This window comes from Salminus brasiliensis, chromosome 5 (assembly GCF_030463535.1).
Source record: "Salminus brasiliensis chromosome 5, fSalBra1.hap2, whole genome shotgun sequence".
Taxonomy (NCBI): Eukaryota; Metazoa; Chordata; class Actinopteri; order Characiformes; family Bryconidae; genus Salminus; species Salminus brasiliensis.
In genome coordinates, this window is record NC_132882.1 from 30,483,503 (window position 1) to 30,504,923 (window position 21,421).

General features: G+C 40.3%; 1 protein-coding gene across 1 annotated transcript; it reads left to right on the forward strand.

The window, feature by feature from the left end:
- The first annotated feature begins 2,717 nt into the window (after positions 1 to 2,717).
- On the forward strand, positions 2,718 to 21,060 carry pdpk1b (3-phosphoinositide dependent protein kinase 1b). The gene is made up of 14 exons (XM_072680137.1): positions 2,718 to 2,829; positions 8,978 to 9,172; positions 10,207 to 10,249; positions 12,169 to 12,306; positions 12,980 to 13,124; positions 15,218 to 15,315; positions 16,496 to 16,571; positions 16,708 to 16,776; positions 17,130 to 17,226; positions 17,658 to 17,831; positions 18,452 to 18,681; positions 18,870 to 18,927; positions 19,333 to 19,485; positions 19,610 to 21,060. The coding sequence occupies exons 1-14, from the start codon at positions 2,806 to 2,808 to the stop codon at positions 19,721 to 19,723; spliced, it is 1,614 nt and encodes a 537-aa protein (XP_072536238.1). The 5' UTR covers positions 2,718 to 2,805; the 3' UTR covers positions 19,724 to 21,060.
- The last annotated feature ends 361 nt before the right edge of the window (positions 21,061 to 21,421 follow it).

The following is a 21,421-nucleotide window of genomic DNA, read 5'->3' on the forward strand; positions in this document are numbered from 1 at the left end:
ATCTCTGCTCAGATCACAGTCATAGCATTTTCCTACTAGTCAATTCTGTTTGTTTAAATATATCACCTAAGAATTGTGCATTATTTGTGAACAGCCACGTGAGCAACTTGCTGCTCCTCTCAGGATTGTATTATTGAATAGGGTCAAGGCTGACATACAGTGCCCTCCATAATTATTGGCACCCCTGGTTAAGATGTGTTCTTTAGCTTCTTTAGATTTAGTTTTTTTCTAAATAATATAGGACCACGATGGAAAAAAAGAGTAAAATCCAACCTTTAACTCAAGTGAATTTTAAGGGGAAAACAAAAATCCCTGACTAAGAAATAATTATTCTTCATAAAATCACCTGTTCCACAATTATTGGCACCCCTAACATTTCTTAGGAAATAAATGTAATTAAAGTATTTCTGTCAATTCTACAGTAGTTTACGAAGTTGATCAGAGTATGTAGGAACATTTAATTAGTAATTCACAACTTATAAATATGGTATAAATATGACGTGACACAGAGGCCATTTCTCTTCAACATGGGAAAGACAAAGGAACATACCATTCAAGTAAGGCAGATGTGTGTTGACCTCCACAAGTCAGGCAATGGCTACAAGAAAATAGCCACTCACCTCCACCTGTCCATATCTACTGTCAGAGGAATTATTAAGAAGTTTAAAACAACTGGAACAGTGGTAAACAAGTTTCTTTTGCCACCACGCACAGTGAGGAGGATGATAAGAGAAATAAAAATGTCTCCAAAGCTCACTGTTACAGAACTGCAACAAATGGTAGCTTTTTGGGGTCACAAAGTCTCCAAAACAACCATCAGGCGCTATCTGCATGCCAACAAGCTCTTTTCTCACTCACAATCATAAACGCAAACGTTTGGAGTTTGCTAAGCAGTACTGGAACTTCAACTGGGACCGTGTGCTTTGGTCAGGTGAAACTAAGATGCTCTAAGTGGGTCTGGCGTAACACAAGAGCTGAGTATGCAGAAAAGCACCTCATGCCCACTGTGAAATATGGGGGAGCATCAGTGATGCTGTGGGCCTGTTTCTCTTCCAAAGGCCCTGGGAACCTTGTTAGGGTGCATGGCATCATGAATGCTTTGAAATACCAGAACACTTTAAAACAAAATCTGGTGGCTTCTGCCCAAAAGCTGAAGATGGGTTGTCACTGGGTCTTTCAGCAAGATAATGACCCAAAACCTATGGCCAAATCTACACAGAAATGGTTCACCACACACAGAATCAAGCTCCTCCCATGGCCATCTCAGTCCCCAGACCTCAACCCCATTGAAAACCTGTGGGGTGAGCTGAAGAGGAGAGTGCAGAGGAGAGGACCCAGGTCGCTGGATGATTTAGAGAGATTGTGCAAAGAGGAATGGTCAAAGATCCCTCTATCTGTATTCTCCCATCTTGTGAAACATTATAAGAGAAGATTAGGTGCTGTTATGTTGGCAAAAGGGGGTTGTACAAAGTATTAACATCAGGGGTGCCAATAATTGTGGCACACATGATTTGATGTTAAGCAATTATTTCTTAATTTGGGATTTTTTTCCTACTGAATAAATTCACTTGAATTAAAGGTTGGATTTTACTCTTTTTTCCATCGTGGTCCTATATTATTTAGGAAAAAACTCAATTTATTAGAAGCTAAAGAACACATCTTAACCAGGGGTGCCAATAATTATGGAGGGCACTGTAGAAACAGATGTAATTATCCCTCATAATTATTTAATTCTAAGGAAATACCTTGTGACATTAGCCCATAAGAGCCCCCGGTGACATGTGTCACAGACCCTTTAGAAGCATTTTGTCCTTCACTTTAACTCATGACATACACTCAGCATCCTGCACATGTCTCAGGCAGGTTGTCAATAGGGTTGGTGTGCTTGGGTAGTACTTGAGCCAAAACCAGCTCATTTTACAAGTGTATTTTTTTTATTCTAAATGTCGGTTCCAACCCATTTAACCATCCAGACACTTTAATTAAATGTCATATATTACATAGAACCAGTTCTGACCCCATTTCTAGAACTTAACGATGGAATACAAGTTATAAAACTGTTGATGTCCATCCGGATATTAGCCTTAAAATAATTACAGAGGAGGTCATGTGACCGCTATGTGGCATGTGACATTATACAAATACAATATGAGCTGCTCAATTAATTTAATTAATTTCGTTTTTATTATTTTGCACAATATTCGAGTCTGGGTCTGGGCTCTTATGGGTTAATGTTACTGCTATAAAATGATATAATTAAAATACTTGTGTAATAAATTAGTAAATTATATTGATCCACATTTTCATTCAAATAATTAAACTAAAATAATAATAAAATTAATTCTGTTACTTTTATAAACCATTGCTATTTTGAAATACGGTAATAATCTGTGAGTCTGTGTGTGTGTGGGGGGGGGTTAAAATTAATTATAAAAAATTAACTTAATAAAAACTTAATAAAATTGAGTTCTATTAAGTTAAATTAATTAAGTTAAATAAATCCTAATAAGCCGGTAACGCGGCGATGTCGAGGTGAGGTAACCGTTAACCTCTAACCACTCTACGGAGTTTCTGTCATTTTTGAACTGATGCTCTACCGTTACTGACCGTTACAAACCTGTTCGAATTTTTGAATGACGGAGTTGGGCCGCGCGAGGGCGCGTCGAGGCTCCCGCTCCCCTCGCGACTGCGGTAACAACATTGTTGTGGAATGACGTCACGGACGTAAGATGAAGGCGCAGAGGCGGCCATGACCACGGGCTCCGTAATTATTTAATCCAAATAAAATACTCGCGGAAAACTTCCATGGCACGAGCCACAAGTCAGATCGTGAGTATCGGGGTGGTCTGGTCTGTGTTGATACGAAGCCGTCAGCGGGCGCGTGCTGTGTGCTGGCCGTTAGACGGCGGTTTTCTGGGGAAGGCCCCTCCGCTTCCAGCGCGGTGACTCCGGGTCCGCGAGCCTACAACAACTCGCAACGTCCCGGAATACACCAGCTAGCCCGCTAGCTTAGTTAGCAGGCTTTCGGCAGCGCGTTATTTGGGCTTTTTCTGGCCGGTGAGCTGTTTGAACCGGCTCGTGTTGTATTTCAGTCTTATATTAATGATATATCGAGGCTTTGTTGTTGAATGGACCTCGGCCGTCTCGTTTTTTAAACGTTGTCTCAGCGGCTAGTTCGCTAGCTAGCTAATTGCGGCAAAACAAACTGTTAGGTTCAGTAGTTATAGCTAGCTAGCTAGCCGGACAGCTAACCGACAACTCAAGCTAGCTAGCTAGCTATAGCTAGCTAACTTGTTAGATTTTTTTTTTTAATAAACTGTGGCGTTTAAACCCACCGGTCAAGTCCTGTCTGTGGTCAGACGACCACTCCGAGTCTGTTTTACTCTTTGTGTGAAACTTGGGAGTCGATTTTTAGTCATTTTTCCCCAAATATGCTAGCTAATTTTAATAGGGGGTTTTACAGATAGTGGCTAGCCCAACTGTCTCCGTCATCATCTCACCTACAGCTCTGTTTATTTAGCTATCTGGCTTGAAGTAGTCCGCTTATTTTGTTGTTATCTCGCAAGCTTCACTGACAGCACACTAGCTGGCTAATTAGACGAGGCTGTCTTGTTAGCTTCAGAGCTAGCTAGCTAACGTTAGTGCTAGCTAGCATCTAGACACACTTGTCATCGGCTTGTGTCTTATCTTGGTTTGACAAACATCTGATTCCTTATTTTGAACAAAGTGAGAAGAGGGTGACTTGATTCCTCTACTCTTCGAAAGTCGTGTCTGGTGTGTGAGTCGAGGCTGCCCGGCAGCCCGGTCATCTTTCCTGTACGGTCCCCGGGAGTTAACTAACGAGGCCTGGCTAAGTGGGGTCGAGTTGATTGGACTTTTGACTTGAAGTGCAAATAATGTCGTGTTAACTACTGGGCTGTGAACACCAGTGTCGGCACAACAGCACGACAGAGCCAGGGATCAAAATACCAGCGTGTTTTCGTCCTGTGCTCCCGTCCCCTGCATGTCTGCCTAGCATAAAATGATGGCTAGGCTGACAATTTTAGGCCGAGCTGCCGGTCGACCTTTTAAGGAATGCGTGAGGAAATTGTAGTGAATCCGTACGCCCCACCCCACAGTGTGTGATGCCTGGGAACACTGGAGCAGACCTAGTCAAAACATGGCTTTTTAATTTATGTCTAGCCATAACTTTGTGCAGTCTGTGGACCAGCCCTTTGATTTACTGTATTTGTCATCAGCCATGTAAGTTGTGAACTGTAGATTCAGGTGCTGGTGGATGTTCTGGGACTCTATGTCCTGTTTGTTTGAGGTGACCTTACGTGTCCTTTCCTGAAGAGCTTCTGAAAGTTCTGTGCTGCGTTGTATGATATTGATCCATTGGGTGGGGGTCCTGGGGAGAACTCTGTACAAACCCACTTGTTTTGGAAGATCAGTAGCCATATATGATAATGTGTTCTTCAGTTCTCAGGGTCTCAATATGCTTGAAATGAGTCAATGTACCTATGAAATGCATAAGTTTCCCCGTACAAAGTGGTTGATCAAAGGTATTATAGGTGATGTTGCCTGTAACTTGCAAAGCGGAAAGTGAATAACAATGCTAACGGTTTATATAGCTTTTTTATTGAGTTAAAATGCAGCTCAACACGTGTCTTTCTGGGTGTATTGGTGAATTGGTCCATGGCAAGTAAGCCGTTTTAACAAGAATCCATGTTGCAAAGTTGGGCCCACACTTAACATCAGTTTAGGTTAGGGTTAGGTTAACCGAGTGGGAGAGATTGGGTTTGACATTGCCCCTTGCTCGTGTTTCTTGTCATCAGGACATGATATTAGCTAGTTACTCTGCATTTTTAACCTTTGCTGTTACCTTTGAACAGCTTTCTGGCCTTTCCTAGTTTATAGGTGAGTAAAGCTGACTAATAGTTACAGAGATTTGTTCAGAGTGCACTCGTAGAATGTCTCTCAGCCAATGACATTGTAAGGTCAGACCTTACTTTGGTATACTCTAGGTCTTAGCATGTCTCCATAACTGTTCTCATTATACCCCATCTTGGACACATTGTACAGAATGTGAACTATAATGAGGGAAGTTGTTGTTAGAAGTCATGATGGGTGTGTTCATATGTAGTTGTTTTCCTGAAGAGGCTTATATTGTGTTTAGTTACATTACAGTGAGCTGTTGTATCAACCACTGTGGATGTGGTTCTAAGAGGTTTGTCTCACCAATACCAACCAACTGTCCTGTCCATTTTCACTGAATATCACTGAATCTTTAAGGATTTGGTAGAACGTGGGGTTTGCTACATGCATGCATTCAGTACATTCTTGCACATTGAACTGACATCTTAAGGCTGGTAACTTCACCAAGATAGCCCACACAACCAGCAAGTCTTGACAAGTGTGGTAGGTAAGTGTCTTTGGCAGGAGTAGTCTAAAGTATGAGTAGATTGTGGTATATTTTAGCTTGCTTGTAGCATGTATGTAGCATTAAGCATATTTCAATTAATAACTAAGCTGTGAAAAGTATCCAATTTGCATGTAGGAACTATACACATTGTAATGTACACAAGCGTGATTGGATTTTTCAAAGAACAGAGTTAGCCAAACAAAAAACAGAACTGATGTCTCAGTTTTGGGATTTTATCTGTACTCTCAGCGGTCTCAGAGGCCATTTTAAACATTTTATAAAACATTTTTTAGGAAGACTAATTTGGACATGATTTCAAATACATTATAATGCAAGACTGCAGAAGTCTCTACTACGTTGTCAGGCAGATTTTGTTTTGGGGGGGGGGGTCTTATGGTTACACTGACTAATTAAACCCACCAGACTGTCTCGCCACAGTAGATAGTAGCAAGACACCATTCCTAACATCCTTGATCTGATATATCATCTGAGATACGGTACCACATAAAGCTGGCTCAACCAATGCGCTTGCATCCAAAAATGAACATCCACGACTTGCCGATTGAGTTTTGCTCATTCTTACTGAAGAATATGTACACTATATTGCACTTGTAATTAAGGATGTGATTGTGAAGACTGAGTTTGCCTGGCCTGGTTTGACATGGCTGTTTTTTTCTTTCTAGCTGATGTTAGCTAGGTCCAAAATCAATATTGAAAATATATCTGTTTGAGGCAAACTAACATGCTCATCAGTAAGTTGCCATTTCATCTTATCCACTGTCCTAACCACTACAGTTAGTTTTATATGGCGATAGTGTAAGTGGGGATTTTGCGAGATCGAAGCAAACGACTTGCGTGTTTGCCGAAACAATTGATTCGGGAAAACCAATGCTTTAGATCTTGTGAAATGTTCGAATCATCGCACTGCGGTGACATCTGGTGGCCAGTCAGTGGTCAAAACAACACCATCTGTCCCAAAGGCAACTAAAAGAAGTGTGTTTTTCATGTTCGAGAAAAATAGTTGGACATATGGTGGATGTGAAATTTGACTTGCTTTTTAGGTTTTGCCTCTCATCTAACTAAATGCAGGCAGGAAGAACAGACACACTTATGCAGAGATCATGTATTTTATTCATTGTGCTAACTAAGTTAGCTCTTCGGCTGAACAGAGCTGAACACACACATTCATTTATGTAATTGTATACTAAAACCCAGTGTGGTACTGATTGATTGATTGATTGATTGATTGTGTTTTAATGTTTAGGATGGCTGTGTTCGTCAGCCTGCTAATTGCTAAGTTGGCGCAGAGCTGAGAGCCAACCGCTGCACTTTTACACCTTTTTGCTGTGATTGGCTGTGCAGCTCTGTGCACTCACCAGTATCACTTTTTAATTATTATTATTTTGTTGTTTTTGCTAGTAGTTTGCATGCTAACAGCACCAACATTGAGGACTTTTTGGTCCCCAGGCCATCCCCAACGATCCATCCCCAGTCAATGCCCTTTTCACAAGTGTTGCCATTGCTTAAGACTCCAGCCCTACGTTTGATTTGGTCAGTTTGTACAGTGTAGCAAAAGAACGCAGAATTAGCACACATGGACAGAGCACAGGTTGTACTTTTCCGGTTCAAACCCAAATATTGTTTTTCTGTGTGAAACGTTAAGAGTATTGCACAGTGATGACCACATTCACAGGAAAGACTGTGCTCAAAAGGAAGTTCCTCCTTTTCAAATTGCTTAAGCTGCTGTATGTTAACTCAACCTATTTGGAGCATGGCAGCGAATGCTGTGCTAGTTCTTGTCACACAGGTGCGATAGGGTGTATATGTGGATTGTAACTGGCCCACTTAATGTTCCAGTCTGAATGTGGAGGAGAAGTTTTCTTAACTACGCAGTACATAAACCTTATGTTGTGGCGTGCCACCTCCTGGTGTTTACTAGGGTTGCACTATATATTGTTTCATCATCGCCATTGCAATGTGTGCATACGCAATAGTTACATTGACGGACATGCAGTGTCCGGTGGCATATCCGCTTGTTTTGCTGGCCATACAAAAATAAAAATCTGCACGGTTCTAATTTAAATGACATAACTACCAGAGGCAGATTATATCTGCCTGATGTCCTGATGCCTGATTTATCTTACTCCAATCCTGGATACACAGAGAGCATTATTAAGAACATGATGTGTTGGATCATTGACAGATTTCATTTCAAAGAAAACCAAATAATGCCATTGTTTACAGTTTTTAGTTGACAAGTTATCTTAACATTCACTGATCAATTCACAGACTTGTGTGGTCAATCTGCTAGCACGTTGTTGGACAAACGAACGAGCCTGGAAGTGATTGATAACTGCCAGTTTGGTCACGTCAGCTAACAGTTACCCACTGGCTAACATTGCGCTGAGGGAGGAGGGGGAGCACTAACCTACCCACCCAGAGAGAGCAAGGCCAGTTGTGCTCTCTAAAACCCCCATCTGTGGATGGCTGACAGTCAGAATATCCATTTTGGGGAGGGGCAGGATTTTTCTTACGCTAGTTCTGTACTAACCTACCTCAGGTTGCTAGTCCATGTCTGGGCTGCAATGCACCGACTACCGATTAAACACTTTGCTGTTCTTTGTAAGTGTTAGCTTGCAAAGTCGGAGCACTCCGTGAACCTGCAGGGTCAAAGTGAACACAAACACTGTTTATGAGTTTGGGATATTATTGTGTTATAGCTCTGAGAGGCTGTATGTAGAGCTAAAGGTTTGTGTCCGTGGTCAGAGAAAGTTTTAAGAAACTGAACTTGCCTAATGCAGCAGTTCTGGTGGCAGCTGTTTCGTATCAGTTAAAGTGAAATGGAAAGTGCGAATAAGAAGCTAACCAACAAGAAACAACTACATGGGCTTTAACAGCACAGGAAGAAAAATTCACAGATGTTTGTTAGTTCCTTAGAAGATTGTAAATGCCAAATGGCTCACAGTAGAAGATGGGACATGGTTACAACCCTTTGAGATTCTCTCAGGTTTTTGCTCAAAATATTTAGGTCTAAAAATGGCTAAAGACCTTTTGACAACATGAGTTGTCCCATTATAATTTATAAAGCAATTATAACAAAAGGCAATGCATTAAAACTACCAAACCATAAGCAAGAACAAAGTTTGTAACCAAAAACAATGCTTATATTCTGTGTTTATTGTTTTTGTAGGAACTTTACTGTTCCTACATTACTTTGTGTTTATAGGCAAAAAATACTGAATGTTGACTGAAGCACACTGAAGATGATATGTGGGAAACTAGCAGCACATATCTACTCCAGCTGCGCAGAATGCTCTCAATTAATATTCACTACAGCAGTCTCCTGTGCTGTGCTGAGAATGTGTCGAGATCATGTGCTGCTGTACTATAATTTATAAGAAAGCTAACTGGTCTAACTTAGTCTACTGTTACTCAATTGAGGTTGACCATGATTTGCAACATGGTATGGTTGTCATTTGGCAAATGCCATTTTATAAAGATATTGCATAACAATGGTGTTGTGTTAATACTTACTTAGTTAATAGTTATTGTCTTTTTTCCCCTCCTTTTTAGTATGATGTTGTGCCCCTCCACTCCTCTGGTCTCTGCCCCTGTCCATCCATGGTAAGAGGTCAGCAGGACACGCCTCGTCTTCACGGCAACAGCATGGAAGGCCAGGCCCCTCCCTCCCAGCCAGCTCAGCCACGCAAGAAGAGGCCCGAGGATTTTAAATTTGGCAAAATATTGGGAGAGGGCTCCTTCTCTACGGTACAGCATCCACACATGTTCTCAAACACACATGCAAGATGCTGATGGAGTGCTAATAGTTGTACAGTGCATTAAAAGTTTGACATGACAAAAATAGACATTTAATGTATATTTTACAAAAATATTCAATAGTTTTTTAACAGTATATATATTATTAAACAGTAACCTTTTTTTTTTTTTAGTTTTCACATCCTGAATAGCACTATTCCTGCTGTCATGAGCGCCTGTTAATGCTATTTGAACATGCAACAATAGGGTGAAAATATTATTATTATTATTATTATTATTATTTACAAGGTGTTGACAGCAGATTATGTCAGTACACAATTCTGTGCTATGCACCACACACACAGACACAAAATACTGGGGAAGGCAACAGCTAACCTATAAATGCTGAATTCATCTCTGAATAATATTAATTATCAGGTTCCCACCTGGGAAATCCATGCAACTGCCACTATGAAGTTATAATTAGCCCACTAGTGAGAGAATTCACATAAAATGTAACCCATTTGTGTGAGCTATGACAGATCATGGCCATGTCCTCTTTTGTCCCCAGTAGGGGAGAGTGGAGCACAACCTAATAGATTCTGGTTTGTGTTAAATGATTGTAAATAAGTTTGAACAAAATTTAATAATATTTATGCAAGCAGCCCCACACATCAAACAATGTTATTTGTACTGTTGATTAAGACAACCTAATAGAAATGTGTAATTGGGACTAAAATTACTGTCTGTCAGCTATACACTGCTGTAGTTCATGATGGCTGAAATCATTCTCTGACATAAAAGTATGGACAGTTGAGTAAACACAAGCACAAGCAGCAGGTCACCTGACTTTTGACCTCTTACTTAAACACTCTCCTTGAGTGTCCTTGCTTTAGGAAATATTTTGCCTTTTTCTCCCAAACTGGAAACTCATTGAATTGCTTTCTTAGTGCTTTGTTGGGTGTGTAAAGTCATGATCTGGCTCGGTGAAGAGTCCAGATAAAGGAATGAATGTCAGATGTCTGATTTATCTTTCTTTCTGCTAGGTTGTCCTCGCAAAAGAACATTCAACGGGGAAGGAATATGCAAGTAAGAATGAAGTCATGAAGTAATGACATGTTCAGGATTTCACCTCATTCACTTGTGATTACCAAAATAAAGGAATGACAAAAGTGATCAGCTTCACTGCTGGAGAATGAGACACATTTCTCTTACATTCTCCCAATTAATTTCATCATTTAATATATTTTTAGTATAAGACATAAAGACTGTACCTAGTACATGTTCCGACTTCAAAATTTGTTTCGGTTGTCAATAACATGTGAAAACATTTTTTGAGCATGGGTACATAATCTCTCCTCCTTCCCGCCCACATTATTCTGATTGCATGCACCCACATGAGTAGGTCAGGCTTGCTGTGGGTTTATGGGGCAGAAGCTTAAGTCACAACACTCACTCGCAAGCCAGATGTCTGACTGTTATCAGGGAATCTGCAGCATTTAATGTATAACTGCTGCCATCTTTGACAGGAAAGGGCCATTTGACTGATAAGAAAAATAACCAACAACAGGTTTTTTTTAGATATTTATTTTTTTGATGTCAGGAGCAAGAAATCATTGATCTGATGAAACCTGCTGCCGGAAGCCAATCATAATGGACTGTATAAAATCCTAATTAGTTGTAGCCAGCATGGCTTGTTATGGATATAACTTAAGAAGTCTCTGAGATTGTCATCTTAGCCGTGGTTGTCTAAAAGAGTGATTGACTTGAAGAGGATGTGATGCGAGTAGTCATGCATGCCTTATACACATAAGCATGTTCTTTATTTTAATAGTTAGTCGTTGATGGGTTTAGCATGAAAGGACTAATTAAGTTTTTTAAATGAGGAGTTGCGGTATAGGCATGGTACACCTTCACAGTTGTGATCCTTCATTTTGCTATTTCCACTGCCACAAAATACTGAAGTAAACACTGTTCTGTTCCTGTCCTAGCATTCTGTGGTATACCTTAGCTGATTATCTAACGTGAATGCGCTAGACAAGATTAGTAGTTTGGTGTGCTTCGAACATTAGCCAAATCGCTAGCTGTGGGATGCTTCTTATACAGCATTACAACACTGTTTGAGTGCTGTGTGCCACATAGGGTGGGCGATATGATGACACTTTGTTGTGATACAATTTTTTTGTAAGCATATGAAGGCTATTATCAATAGGGCTGGGCGATATGGGAAAAATACAATATCAAGATATTTAATACACAATATTTATCACAATACATGTAATCGCAGACTAAAAACATCAGTAAAGACATATTCTTATAAATCACTATTCAGATACTCTCCTGTACTTAATAGTGAGTGATTTTTATTCAACATCTGCTGCACTTCATGTAATTAAACTAGTCTAATTACACTGTCTGTAATGAAACCTGCAGCTGATCAGTGTTTATTAAGCACTTATAGCACTAACGGTGTCTCCAATATGCTTAGAAAATCTTATAATGATAACAAAATTTATCACTATGTTTAAATATTGTCATATTGCTCAGCTCTAATTATCCGATCAACTAAACAATTCATTATTCACAATTCATGTGTTTTGCAATCACATATTGTGAAAATGTGTCTAAATATTGGGATAATTATTTTACCATATTGCCCAGCCCTACTGTCATATCAGTACTTTATTAATCACTGCCTGTCCCTTGACTGTCCTCAACTGTTTGCAGTTCGGCTAAATGATGAACACAGCTTGACTCTGTGTTTCTAGTTAGTAAGTCTATCACCCTTCCTACTTTCTTGGGTACTGTTTTGCAGTGGAAAAGTGACACAAGTACACTGGGAATGGTAATGTTCTGAATTCAGATTAATATCTGTATAACATTATACCGCACTGCCTAATAGAAAAGTGTCAAGTGTCACAAGATAACAGCCGTTTACTCCCAGTGAAAAATGCTGCACTTCTAAACAACAAAGTTAGAAAACCTAAGTGTGCGTGTGTGTTTTATAGTTAAGATCCTGGAGAAGCGCCATATAATGAAGGAGAACAAGGCGCAGTATGTGAAGAGAGAGAGAGATGTGATGTCAATCTTGGATCACCCTTTCTTCGTCAAGCTGTACTTCACCTTCCAGGATGAGGAGAAGCTCTGTATCCTTTATGCTCACATGCTCACCACCAGGGCTGCCACAGCTCATCAGTATTGGAATGTTGGTAATGAACACCTTATTGATTAGCTATGTTTCTATATGTCTAAGGAAAATCTTTAAAGCATGGCATGGTCTACTTTTATGAACATTTGTGCATGACCGATCACTTTTAAAGCAGGTCTTCAGAGACCCCAGACAGTCAGTGAACACTGTTCAGTATTAAATCAGCTATTCAATAAATGTTAAACCATCAACCTGACAATTACAAGTGCTCTGAATCAAGACAGAGAGGCTGGTTTGCATCAGCTTAGTTAGCTGGATTGCAGTCTGCTGAACAAGTTCAAGTCTGGCTGACAGAAACACCCCTTAGAAACATTAAGACGAGAATGCCTTGAGCGACTGCTGTTGAAAGGACAGAAAGTCGAGTGAATGGTTTTGGGAGTGTTTTCAGGCTCAGGCACATACACAATGCCCCACTACCCTGTGGCACTTTTAAATGCACATGGGGTAATGAGCTTATTTGGCCATTTACTAGGACCCTACTGTCTCATAGTAAAAAACTGGTGTTATGTTCATTTATGTTACAATGTCTGTTCATTGTAAAAATGTCTATGTGCAAGGAACACCAACTTGTGTGAATGTTGTTAATTGTGTTTTCCTGAGCAAAAGTTCAGATTTTGGTCTGAGCTATGCTAAGAATGGAGAATTGTTAAAGTACATCCGCAAGATTGGCTCTTTCGACGAGACCTGCACAAGATTCTACTCTGCCGAGATTGTCTGTGCACTTGAGTATCTACATCAGAAAGGCATCATCCATAGGTCAGAACCTCACAAAGATTTATATATATATTTATATATATTTATATATATATTTATATATAATTTTTTTTTTCACACAATTAACTCCAATTTCACTTACATTGACCACTGTTATGTATATGTAGTATTACAGTCAGTGAATATTTGATATTACACCTAAATGATATGTAAAGATAATTAGCGCTTTTTTAATTACAGTTCTTGTAATTTTTACTTTTCACATATTTTAGGCAGGAAAGATGAGCAGGAGAAATGGAGGCAGTGTAAAGAAATTTAGAATGAATTTTAAAAAATAATCAGAGGTTCACCTTACAGGTTTACTTAATATAAAAAAAAAAAACAAATCTTTTTTTTAGTCGTTTTTTTGTGACATCATTTTGCGTCTTTCTCTCGCCAGCTAGGAATGGTTCGAGGCACGCGTGAACCACAGATTAAACAAAGACCATAGCAGTGTGGAATTCAGTTTTACTGCTGCTGTTACTTTTAACAGTAATAATTCCCTTGGTCTGGAAGCAGTGAAAACATGCAGACTAAGCAGCTGTCTGTCACATAAACCGAGATCCGAGAGTTTTTATTTCCGCACGTATTCAGTGACATCACTCTGATGTGAGTGGAGAGCAGAGGTCTACTAATGTGAGGCATAGGAGTCTCATAAGGACATGGGCTGAGGGTAAAAAGGAGAAATCTTTCAGTAAGTCAACCCTCAGAACGATGGACTTCACTATTAACTATTATTGTGTAGAGGAATGAAAGGAATAAAAAAAAAAAAACTATTGCTTCACTTAGCTGCTACATCACTAATGGATTGTGTCAATCTAATACAAACGCAACAGTAACACAAAATACTTTCGAACAGAAAGCTAAAATTACTGTCTCACATTTAGAAATATCCAACCAACAGCATCCTGTTGGCAGTGTCCTGTGCTTAGTGGACTAGGTAGGGGTATCTAATAGAGAGGACCGTGAGTGGACGCAGTGTTTTAAAACTCCAGCAGTGCTGCTGTGTCTGATCCACTTCTATCAGCTCAACACACGCTAACACACCCCCACCCAATGTGTGAGAAACAAAGCAGAAGGTCAGAGTCACAACTTGTATTTGGGGAAAAAAAAACTTCCTTTCAAAGAAACTAGAATGGTTTGTCCAGGCTTTCTGCTGACACAGTTTGTCTCTCTTTTTCAGTTCATCCTTTTGCCAACGTTCATCTACCAACATTCAACTTTTTATTTATTTATTTATTTATTTATTTATTCAATATATCTATCTTGTGGGAATGTAATGGTCAGCATCAGTTACTAACCTCAGTCATCGGACCTGTTTGCTAGATACCTTTTAAGCTTTGATATAACCCTGGATTATGTGTCTTATGACAGTGAATGCCTTTTTTGTGGATGCATGGTGGCGACCTACTTATGCTGCACACCTAACCTACTCCAGGGGAGGTTAATTTTGGGTTTTCTTAACAACTCTTGGGGACCATTTGTTTGTTTTATAGTACACAAAACTAAGACACGAAAGTAGAATGCCACAGCAGTCACTTTGTTTGTGTAATAACCATACAGTGTAAGGACTGTACTTTCTACATATTTACATAGAATGATTTGACTTGATAGAATGATGACTTGTTCCTAAAAAACGCTGACTACTCCTTCATATCTTAAACATATGTATTGTTTTTGCACAAAAAACAATAACAGCTTGTGTGTTTAAACCTGGGTTAGCAGAGAAAGTTAACTGTGGTCTTAGTACAAGACAAGTAAAACAAGCCGCATGCAACACTTTCATTGAGCAAACCAATCAAAGATACTTTGTTGCGGTTCTGTGTTTTCTTTCTTTTTTTTTTTGGTAGTTTAATTGTCTGATATATGTGAGAGATGTACATCATCTTAACAGTTTAGTTCTTAGAGATATGTATTACTAGTTTGTTTGACCCAGTTAAGTGAATACCACCGTTTTAAGCCAATGGACACCAATTCATATTGATACTCTGTTTCTATTTTGCGAGACACTTCCAATATCAGAGATGCTGCTGGGAAACCTTGGGTGATCTTTTGGGGGAAATCCTTATCTGACTATGTGTGTCTGTTTTGTACAGAGATCTGAAACCAGAGAATATTTTGCTCAGCGAGGAGATGCACATTCAGATCACAGACTTCGGCACAGCCAAACAGCTGTCATCTGACAGCAGGCAGGGTAAGAAGACACAAAAGTATGAATGTTCTCTCACCTACTCCAAAACAAATGCAAATGCATTAAAGCTTTGTTACACAAATGTAAAGTTCACATTCGGGCTCATCAGGCTTGGATGGCCAAAAATTCATTTGAAAGTTTTCTGCCTTGTCTTCCAAAAGTAGCTGATCATACATGATAATTTTGCACTGGAGCCGTGAGGCTTGTGGAAGTAATGAAGTGATGGAAACCTAAACCTCTAAATGCCATGCCGTGTGTTAATAAATGTTTACAGCAAAGGTTTATCTTTCAGAATGCCAGGTCTCATCATGAGACTCGTCGGCCCTGACACTGCAGCTGAACTGACATATTTCTCTTCAGATGTGTGACTGATGTTATGAGTAATGAAGTTGTCTACTTGGGCAGTGCTTTCAAAAAGCAAGAATCAAGATTTGAACGCTTGTTAGTGGTCGCAAGTTTTAGTGTGGTGAAATGATTGTTATGAGTATTATATTGCGAAAGTGAAACTGCAGTGGGCTAAATTGTTGCTGAGAAGGCACACAGTCAGATCTCCAGTGCACTCCATATGGTGGACCAGTTCTAGCCACCTAGTTGGTTAACCACTGTGGCAGGCTTTTATCTTGTGTAAGCTAGATATCTATATTTTGCTTAATGTAAACTAGAGCGTGTCTGCAGAACAATACCCGTTGGGCTAATGGAACATTTTGTGTTTAGTCCTGGAAGAACCATTAAACTGTAGACTTTGGACAGAGAAAAGATGCGGGGACAAGGCTGAATAGTGCAACAGATTTGCAAAGTACCTCTGTTATGTCGATTATGTTGGCTAAATGTTTTCCCTGGTTTGTTTGATGTAAACATGGTTTACAGATTTTTTTTTTATTGCCACTTAAACATTATATCTCCATTTTAGGATAATGCTGCTTATTTTCTCAATTTTCTCTTTATGCCAGATATTAAAAAGATCAATTGCAAAATACTACATCATTGGACTTAACCTTTGGCTCACTGACTTTAATTTACAGTTATATACTTGAAGTACTTTATAATTGACTACGCAGAAACTAAGACTTTTACAGTTGGCTGAACATTTCTGACAGCAGCACGAGCACGGAGTCGATGATTGAACACTGACATATCAGCCTGCAGCTATTCAATATTCATATGGTGATTTTTCTATTCACAGCTCGAGCAAACTCATTTGTTGGTACGGCTCAGTACGTCTCCCCAGAGTTACTGACTGAGAAATCCGCCTGTAAGAGGTAAAATATGTCCCCCCTTCCTCGTCTGCTTTTGTTCATGCAACCTAGTTTTTAATATTACAGCTAACCACTCTTTCTAGGTATAGATGATAGGTTTTACATAGATGTTGATGTTGACATCCCCTATTTTGTGCAGTTCGGATCTTTGGGCGTTAGGCTGCATTATTTACCAGTTGGTTGCTGGATTACCACCATTCAGAGCGGGGTACGTACACTTGCACACACTCCACCACCAATCACAGTTTTGTTGCAGTAGGAGTGTAACGGTGCATGTATACATGCAGAATCATCACAGTTTGGCACACACAGTCACACAGAGAACAAATGGTACGCACTATCCTTTCACAAGCTTGTGCCACTCGGAAACCTTAAGCTGAATGCTTTTGGATTCACATGGTGTGCTTTAGGAGTATTCCTATGGTAACTTTATTCTTATGCGTCTTCTAAACTGCAGTGTAAACCAAACTGTGATTTCTATGTACCATTACACCCCTATGTTGCAGTATAAGTGTAAATAAATCTCGTAGCTAATCTCGCACTTTCTGCCTTCCCCCCCAGAAATGAGTATTTAATATTCCAAAAGATTATTAAATTAGAGTACGAGTTTCCTGAGAAATTCTTCCCCAAAGCCAAGAATCTAGTGGAACAACTTCTGGTGGGTATTTATTTATTTATTTATTGTTTTTATTTTCTGATTTATTCTGTGGCATTTGAGAGAAAAAAAATTGTCATAAAGGAAACCTGCTCTCAGTGTTTAACAAAAGAAAAAGATATAAGCAATAAGGTGACCGTTAGGGATGCACCGGCATACGTTGATTTTATATATGCTGTGCAGCATTTGCACAGGGTCCTCAAGGTTACTAAAGAAGGGTTTACAGTAATGACTGTAAAGACATTTGGTCTATATGAAAGCGCTCATGTAGACCATAGAGTCCATTTACATTTTGATCAATACCCTTCTTTTTTATTTCTGTTATAATTTGCTCTGTTTTATAAGAAGAAAATATGAAACCGCCGGTTATAAACCCCACATTTGTCAAATTTAAGTCTTACTGTTCTTTTCCTTTTATTAAAATCAAAATGTAGTTATTGGATCCTTGCAAGCGGATTGGCTGTGAGGATATGGGTGGGTACGAACCGCTGAAATCCCACCCTTTCTTTGAGTCGATAAGCTGGGATGACTTGCACATGCAGACCCCACCCAAGCTTACCCCCTACCTGCCCGCCATGTCCGAGGATGATGAGGACTGCTATGGGAACGTAAGTGCACATGTGCTCGTTTACACCCAGACCACAGGCAATACTGTACTATTTTGTAATTGTCCACTTATTTTATCTTGTGCAGCCCATTATTCCCCTCTTTTAAATCTTTTCATTCAGTGCTTCTAACCCATACTCTTAGATCCATTCACGCATACCTCTGTTGGCTTGAGAGACACAAGCATGACCGTTACAGTTCACACACAGCAGCCATTCGTACTCCGTGTTTGCAGTTGCTAGTAGTCACTGCTTGTAAGCAAGATGTGCAGATATCCTTTTTCCAAACAGATAGTCAAATGAGTTACTTAATAAAGAGTTTGTAAATCAGTTATTCATATATAGGGGAGGGGCTTTGAGAGGCAGTGTTCAAAGCTTGTATTAAACAGATCTAATGTACAAAAAGAGTGGCTTCATTATGTAGTAGCGGCATAGGTTTATTGACAAGCTTTAATTCAAGAATCTTTTGTATTTGGCAGTATTTAAGCTTGAGGTGTCTCTGGACTCTTTTCTGAGTGAACAGTAAAGCACTTTAGTCACTCTGATTATGAGCGTCTGCTAAATGTTGTGAATGTAATTCTCTCTCTTTTCTTTTCTCTTTCTCTCTCCCCTTTCTCACACAGTATGATGACCTTTTAAGCCAGTTCAGCAGCTTGCAAGTGGCTCAGCCTGGCCCCACGCGGTCAGCCGATGAGCCTTCTGAGAGTCTTCTTCCTGTATGTAACCCTGCCCCAAGTGTGGATCAGTTCATCCATATTCATGAGCTAGACAGTAACAGCATGGAGCTGGACCTGCAGTTCAGTGAAGAGGAAAAGCGCCTCCTGCTGGACAAACAAAGTTCAGCAAACCCATGGTGTGTATGCCGTCCATATCGTCGACATGCACGCGTTCATGCTCTTACCAAGCTTGGTTATAAAGATAGTGTGCAATATACAGTGAAAGGACAGTGCCTTATCTAGAGCATGTCATGTTTTTTTCTATTATTATTTCTTTGTTTGTTTTCCTGTGTCTTCAGTCACTAAGATAGATTTAATTTTACAGGCACCAGTTTGTGGAAAATAATCTCATCTTCAAGATGGGCCCAGTTGACAAGCGTAAAGTGAGTTGCTGCTCTGTTTTTATCATTTTGTACAATTTTGTACTCTTGCTGGACACTTTATTTGAAACACCTGCTTTGTAGTGCCACCTTGCTGATGTAGAGTTGGAGACAGCAGCTAATCTATCTTCACTAGTTTGCGATAGCCAACTTCTAGACCTTCATCACTGGTCAGTTTCTGACCACAGAGCTGCTCTTGGCTTTTTTGGGTTCGGTGTTAACCTAGCAATAATTTGCAAACATACCTTTCATGGACAAGTAAATGTGCAAAATGGTAGGTGGAGGCAGATAAGGTAGCCAGTAAATGAAAGTTCAGGTTATGACTAATCCACTGTATTAGGGATCAGTGCATTTTTGCCATGTCAGACTTCTGATAGGTTTTGTTTTCATGCCTGTGTGCGTTTATAGGGTCTGTTTGCACGGCGCAGGCAGCTGCTCCTAACTGATGGCCCTCATCTGTACTATGTGGATCCGGTGAATAAAGTTCTGAAGGGAGAAATCCCCTGGTCCCCAGAACTTCGGCCCGAAGCCAAGAACTTCAAAACTTTCTTTGTCCACACGGTAAACACACGCTCAGCCAATACTGATCAGTCACAGACACTAATTAATTGTTTGATAAGGTCGTTTTTTTTTTTTTTTTTTTTTAGTGGAGCTTTGTAATGATCATTGAAATGCTTCCTTGCAGCCGAACCGGACCTACTATCTGATGGACCCAAGTGGCAACGCTGACAAATGGTGTAAGAAGATCCAAGAAGTGTGGAGGACGATCTACCACAAGCATCAGAGCCCCAGCCTATAGGAGCTCTCCTCTACGGCCACATCCCCAGCAGCCCTCTGACCAATCACAGAACATACACACCCCTTGTACAGTCAGCGCTCTAACTTGCTCTCTCTCGCTCTCTCTCTCTCCCTTTTCCTCCCTCCCTCCCCACCCGCTGCTCTATCTTGCTTTTTTTTTTTTTTTTAACACAATCTTCAAGCCCTTGATCTCAATGTAAGGGGTGTGTCCCCTCTGTTTGATTGGTCTGCGTTTAGAGTTAAGGCGGGTCCTTTGCCCTCATTGGCCGCAGTAGCTGGTCTAGCTGATTCTGATTGGAGGATGTGGTGTTGAATTTCTGTGGTGGGAGGTCCTGCTCCTCGAGTCGTTTGTGTTCTGAATCAAAACTCCTTGAACAAAAATACATTACAGGAAAGAAACTCCATCCCAATCATTACCACACCACAACAATCACTGCAGAACTATGGATAATGTAGTTCTTAGAGGTTATTGCATCACCCCAGGCCCTGAGCCAATTGCCCGACTGATTTTCAGTTTCCCCCCCCTTTTCAAATCGTCTGCAATGGGATAATGACTGTGCGTATGTTTCTGAGTGGAGACATGACCAGGTGTGTGTTGAATGTCTGAGAAAGATTGGTGTGTGTGTGTGTGTGTGTGTGTGTGTGTGTGTGTGTGTGTGTGTGTGTGTGTGTGCATGCACGCGTTCATGCGTGTGCGGTTCCTTCTCTCACTTGCCCGTTTTTAACAGGAGGGAGCTAGGCACGTGGACGTGTGGTGTGCGTGTGTCTCCTCTTCCTGGTTGGTAACTGATGACTGTGATGTATAGTTGATGTAATATTGAACTTGGAGGTGAGTAGAGCGAGGTGACTCTTGGATCTGGGTTTTGTATTTTTATTCTTGTATAAGGTTATTGGGCTACTCTGTTCGGGCCCGGCTACTTCTGTGTTATTTAAATTCTAATATATGAAAATCATATTTGGATTGAAGTCATGTTCGAGGGCCTTGCTGTGTATGTTTTGAAATGTAAAGCCTTTGAATGTGAAGAATTATTGTAAACTATGATATTTTACAGCTTTTTTTTTTCTTACTATATCATATACATTTTCTATTTGCGCAGTGATTGACTCATATTCTGATAATTTAAAGCCTTTGCATTGGTGGACCCCACCCACGCTTGAGCGCGTGTGCGTATGTGAGCTACGGTGTGCGTGCGTGCGTGTGCGTGCGTGTGTAAGCGGGCATGTGTGTGCGGGGTCTGTCTTTGTGTTGGGCGCTGTGTGTATTTTCCCTGTCAAGCTCAAGAGCTTGATGACACCTAGAACTGAAATAAAGCATGTAGGGGTTTAGGCCGACAGAAACCACGCCTCCTGTCCTTTTTCGGCCTGTCGTTTATTGCGTGAAATAACTTGGATCTGACGGGCTGCGAGTTGTCATGTTAATAGCTGGTTGTCTGGCTTTAGCGTAGGACTGTAGCCGTGCGTCATTGTGCACTGGGCATCATATCCATAGTAGGAACTGCATTAGGGTCATAACTTTCTGTATGGCAAAAATGAAAAACGCTGCCATGATATATTTGTCATGTGAACGTTTTCAAGAAGGACTCAAGGGTGTTTTAAATATCTACATCTGTGTCTTAATTAGGGTGATTGAAATCATGCATTGATGCAACTCCAGCTGCTTAATGTACTGTATTGGACGTGCTTTTGCGTGTCCGGCGTG

What these genes read in the sequence shown, in the direction of transcription:
- pdpk1b (XM_072680137.1), top strand. Translation starts at nt 2,806, where the DNA reads ATGGCACGAGCCACAAGTCAGATC. An exon ending in CCAGGATGAGGAGAAGCTCT is followed by an intron (nt 12,307 to 12,979) that starts GTATCCTTTATG and finishes GCAAAAGTTCAG; the next exon opens with ATTTTGGTCTGAGCTATGCT. An exon ending in CAAAGTTCAGCAAACCCATG is followed by an intron (nt 18,682 to 18,869) that starts GTGTGTATGCCG and finishes TTAATTTTACAG; the next exon opens with GCACCAGTTTGTGGAAAATA.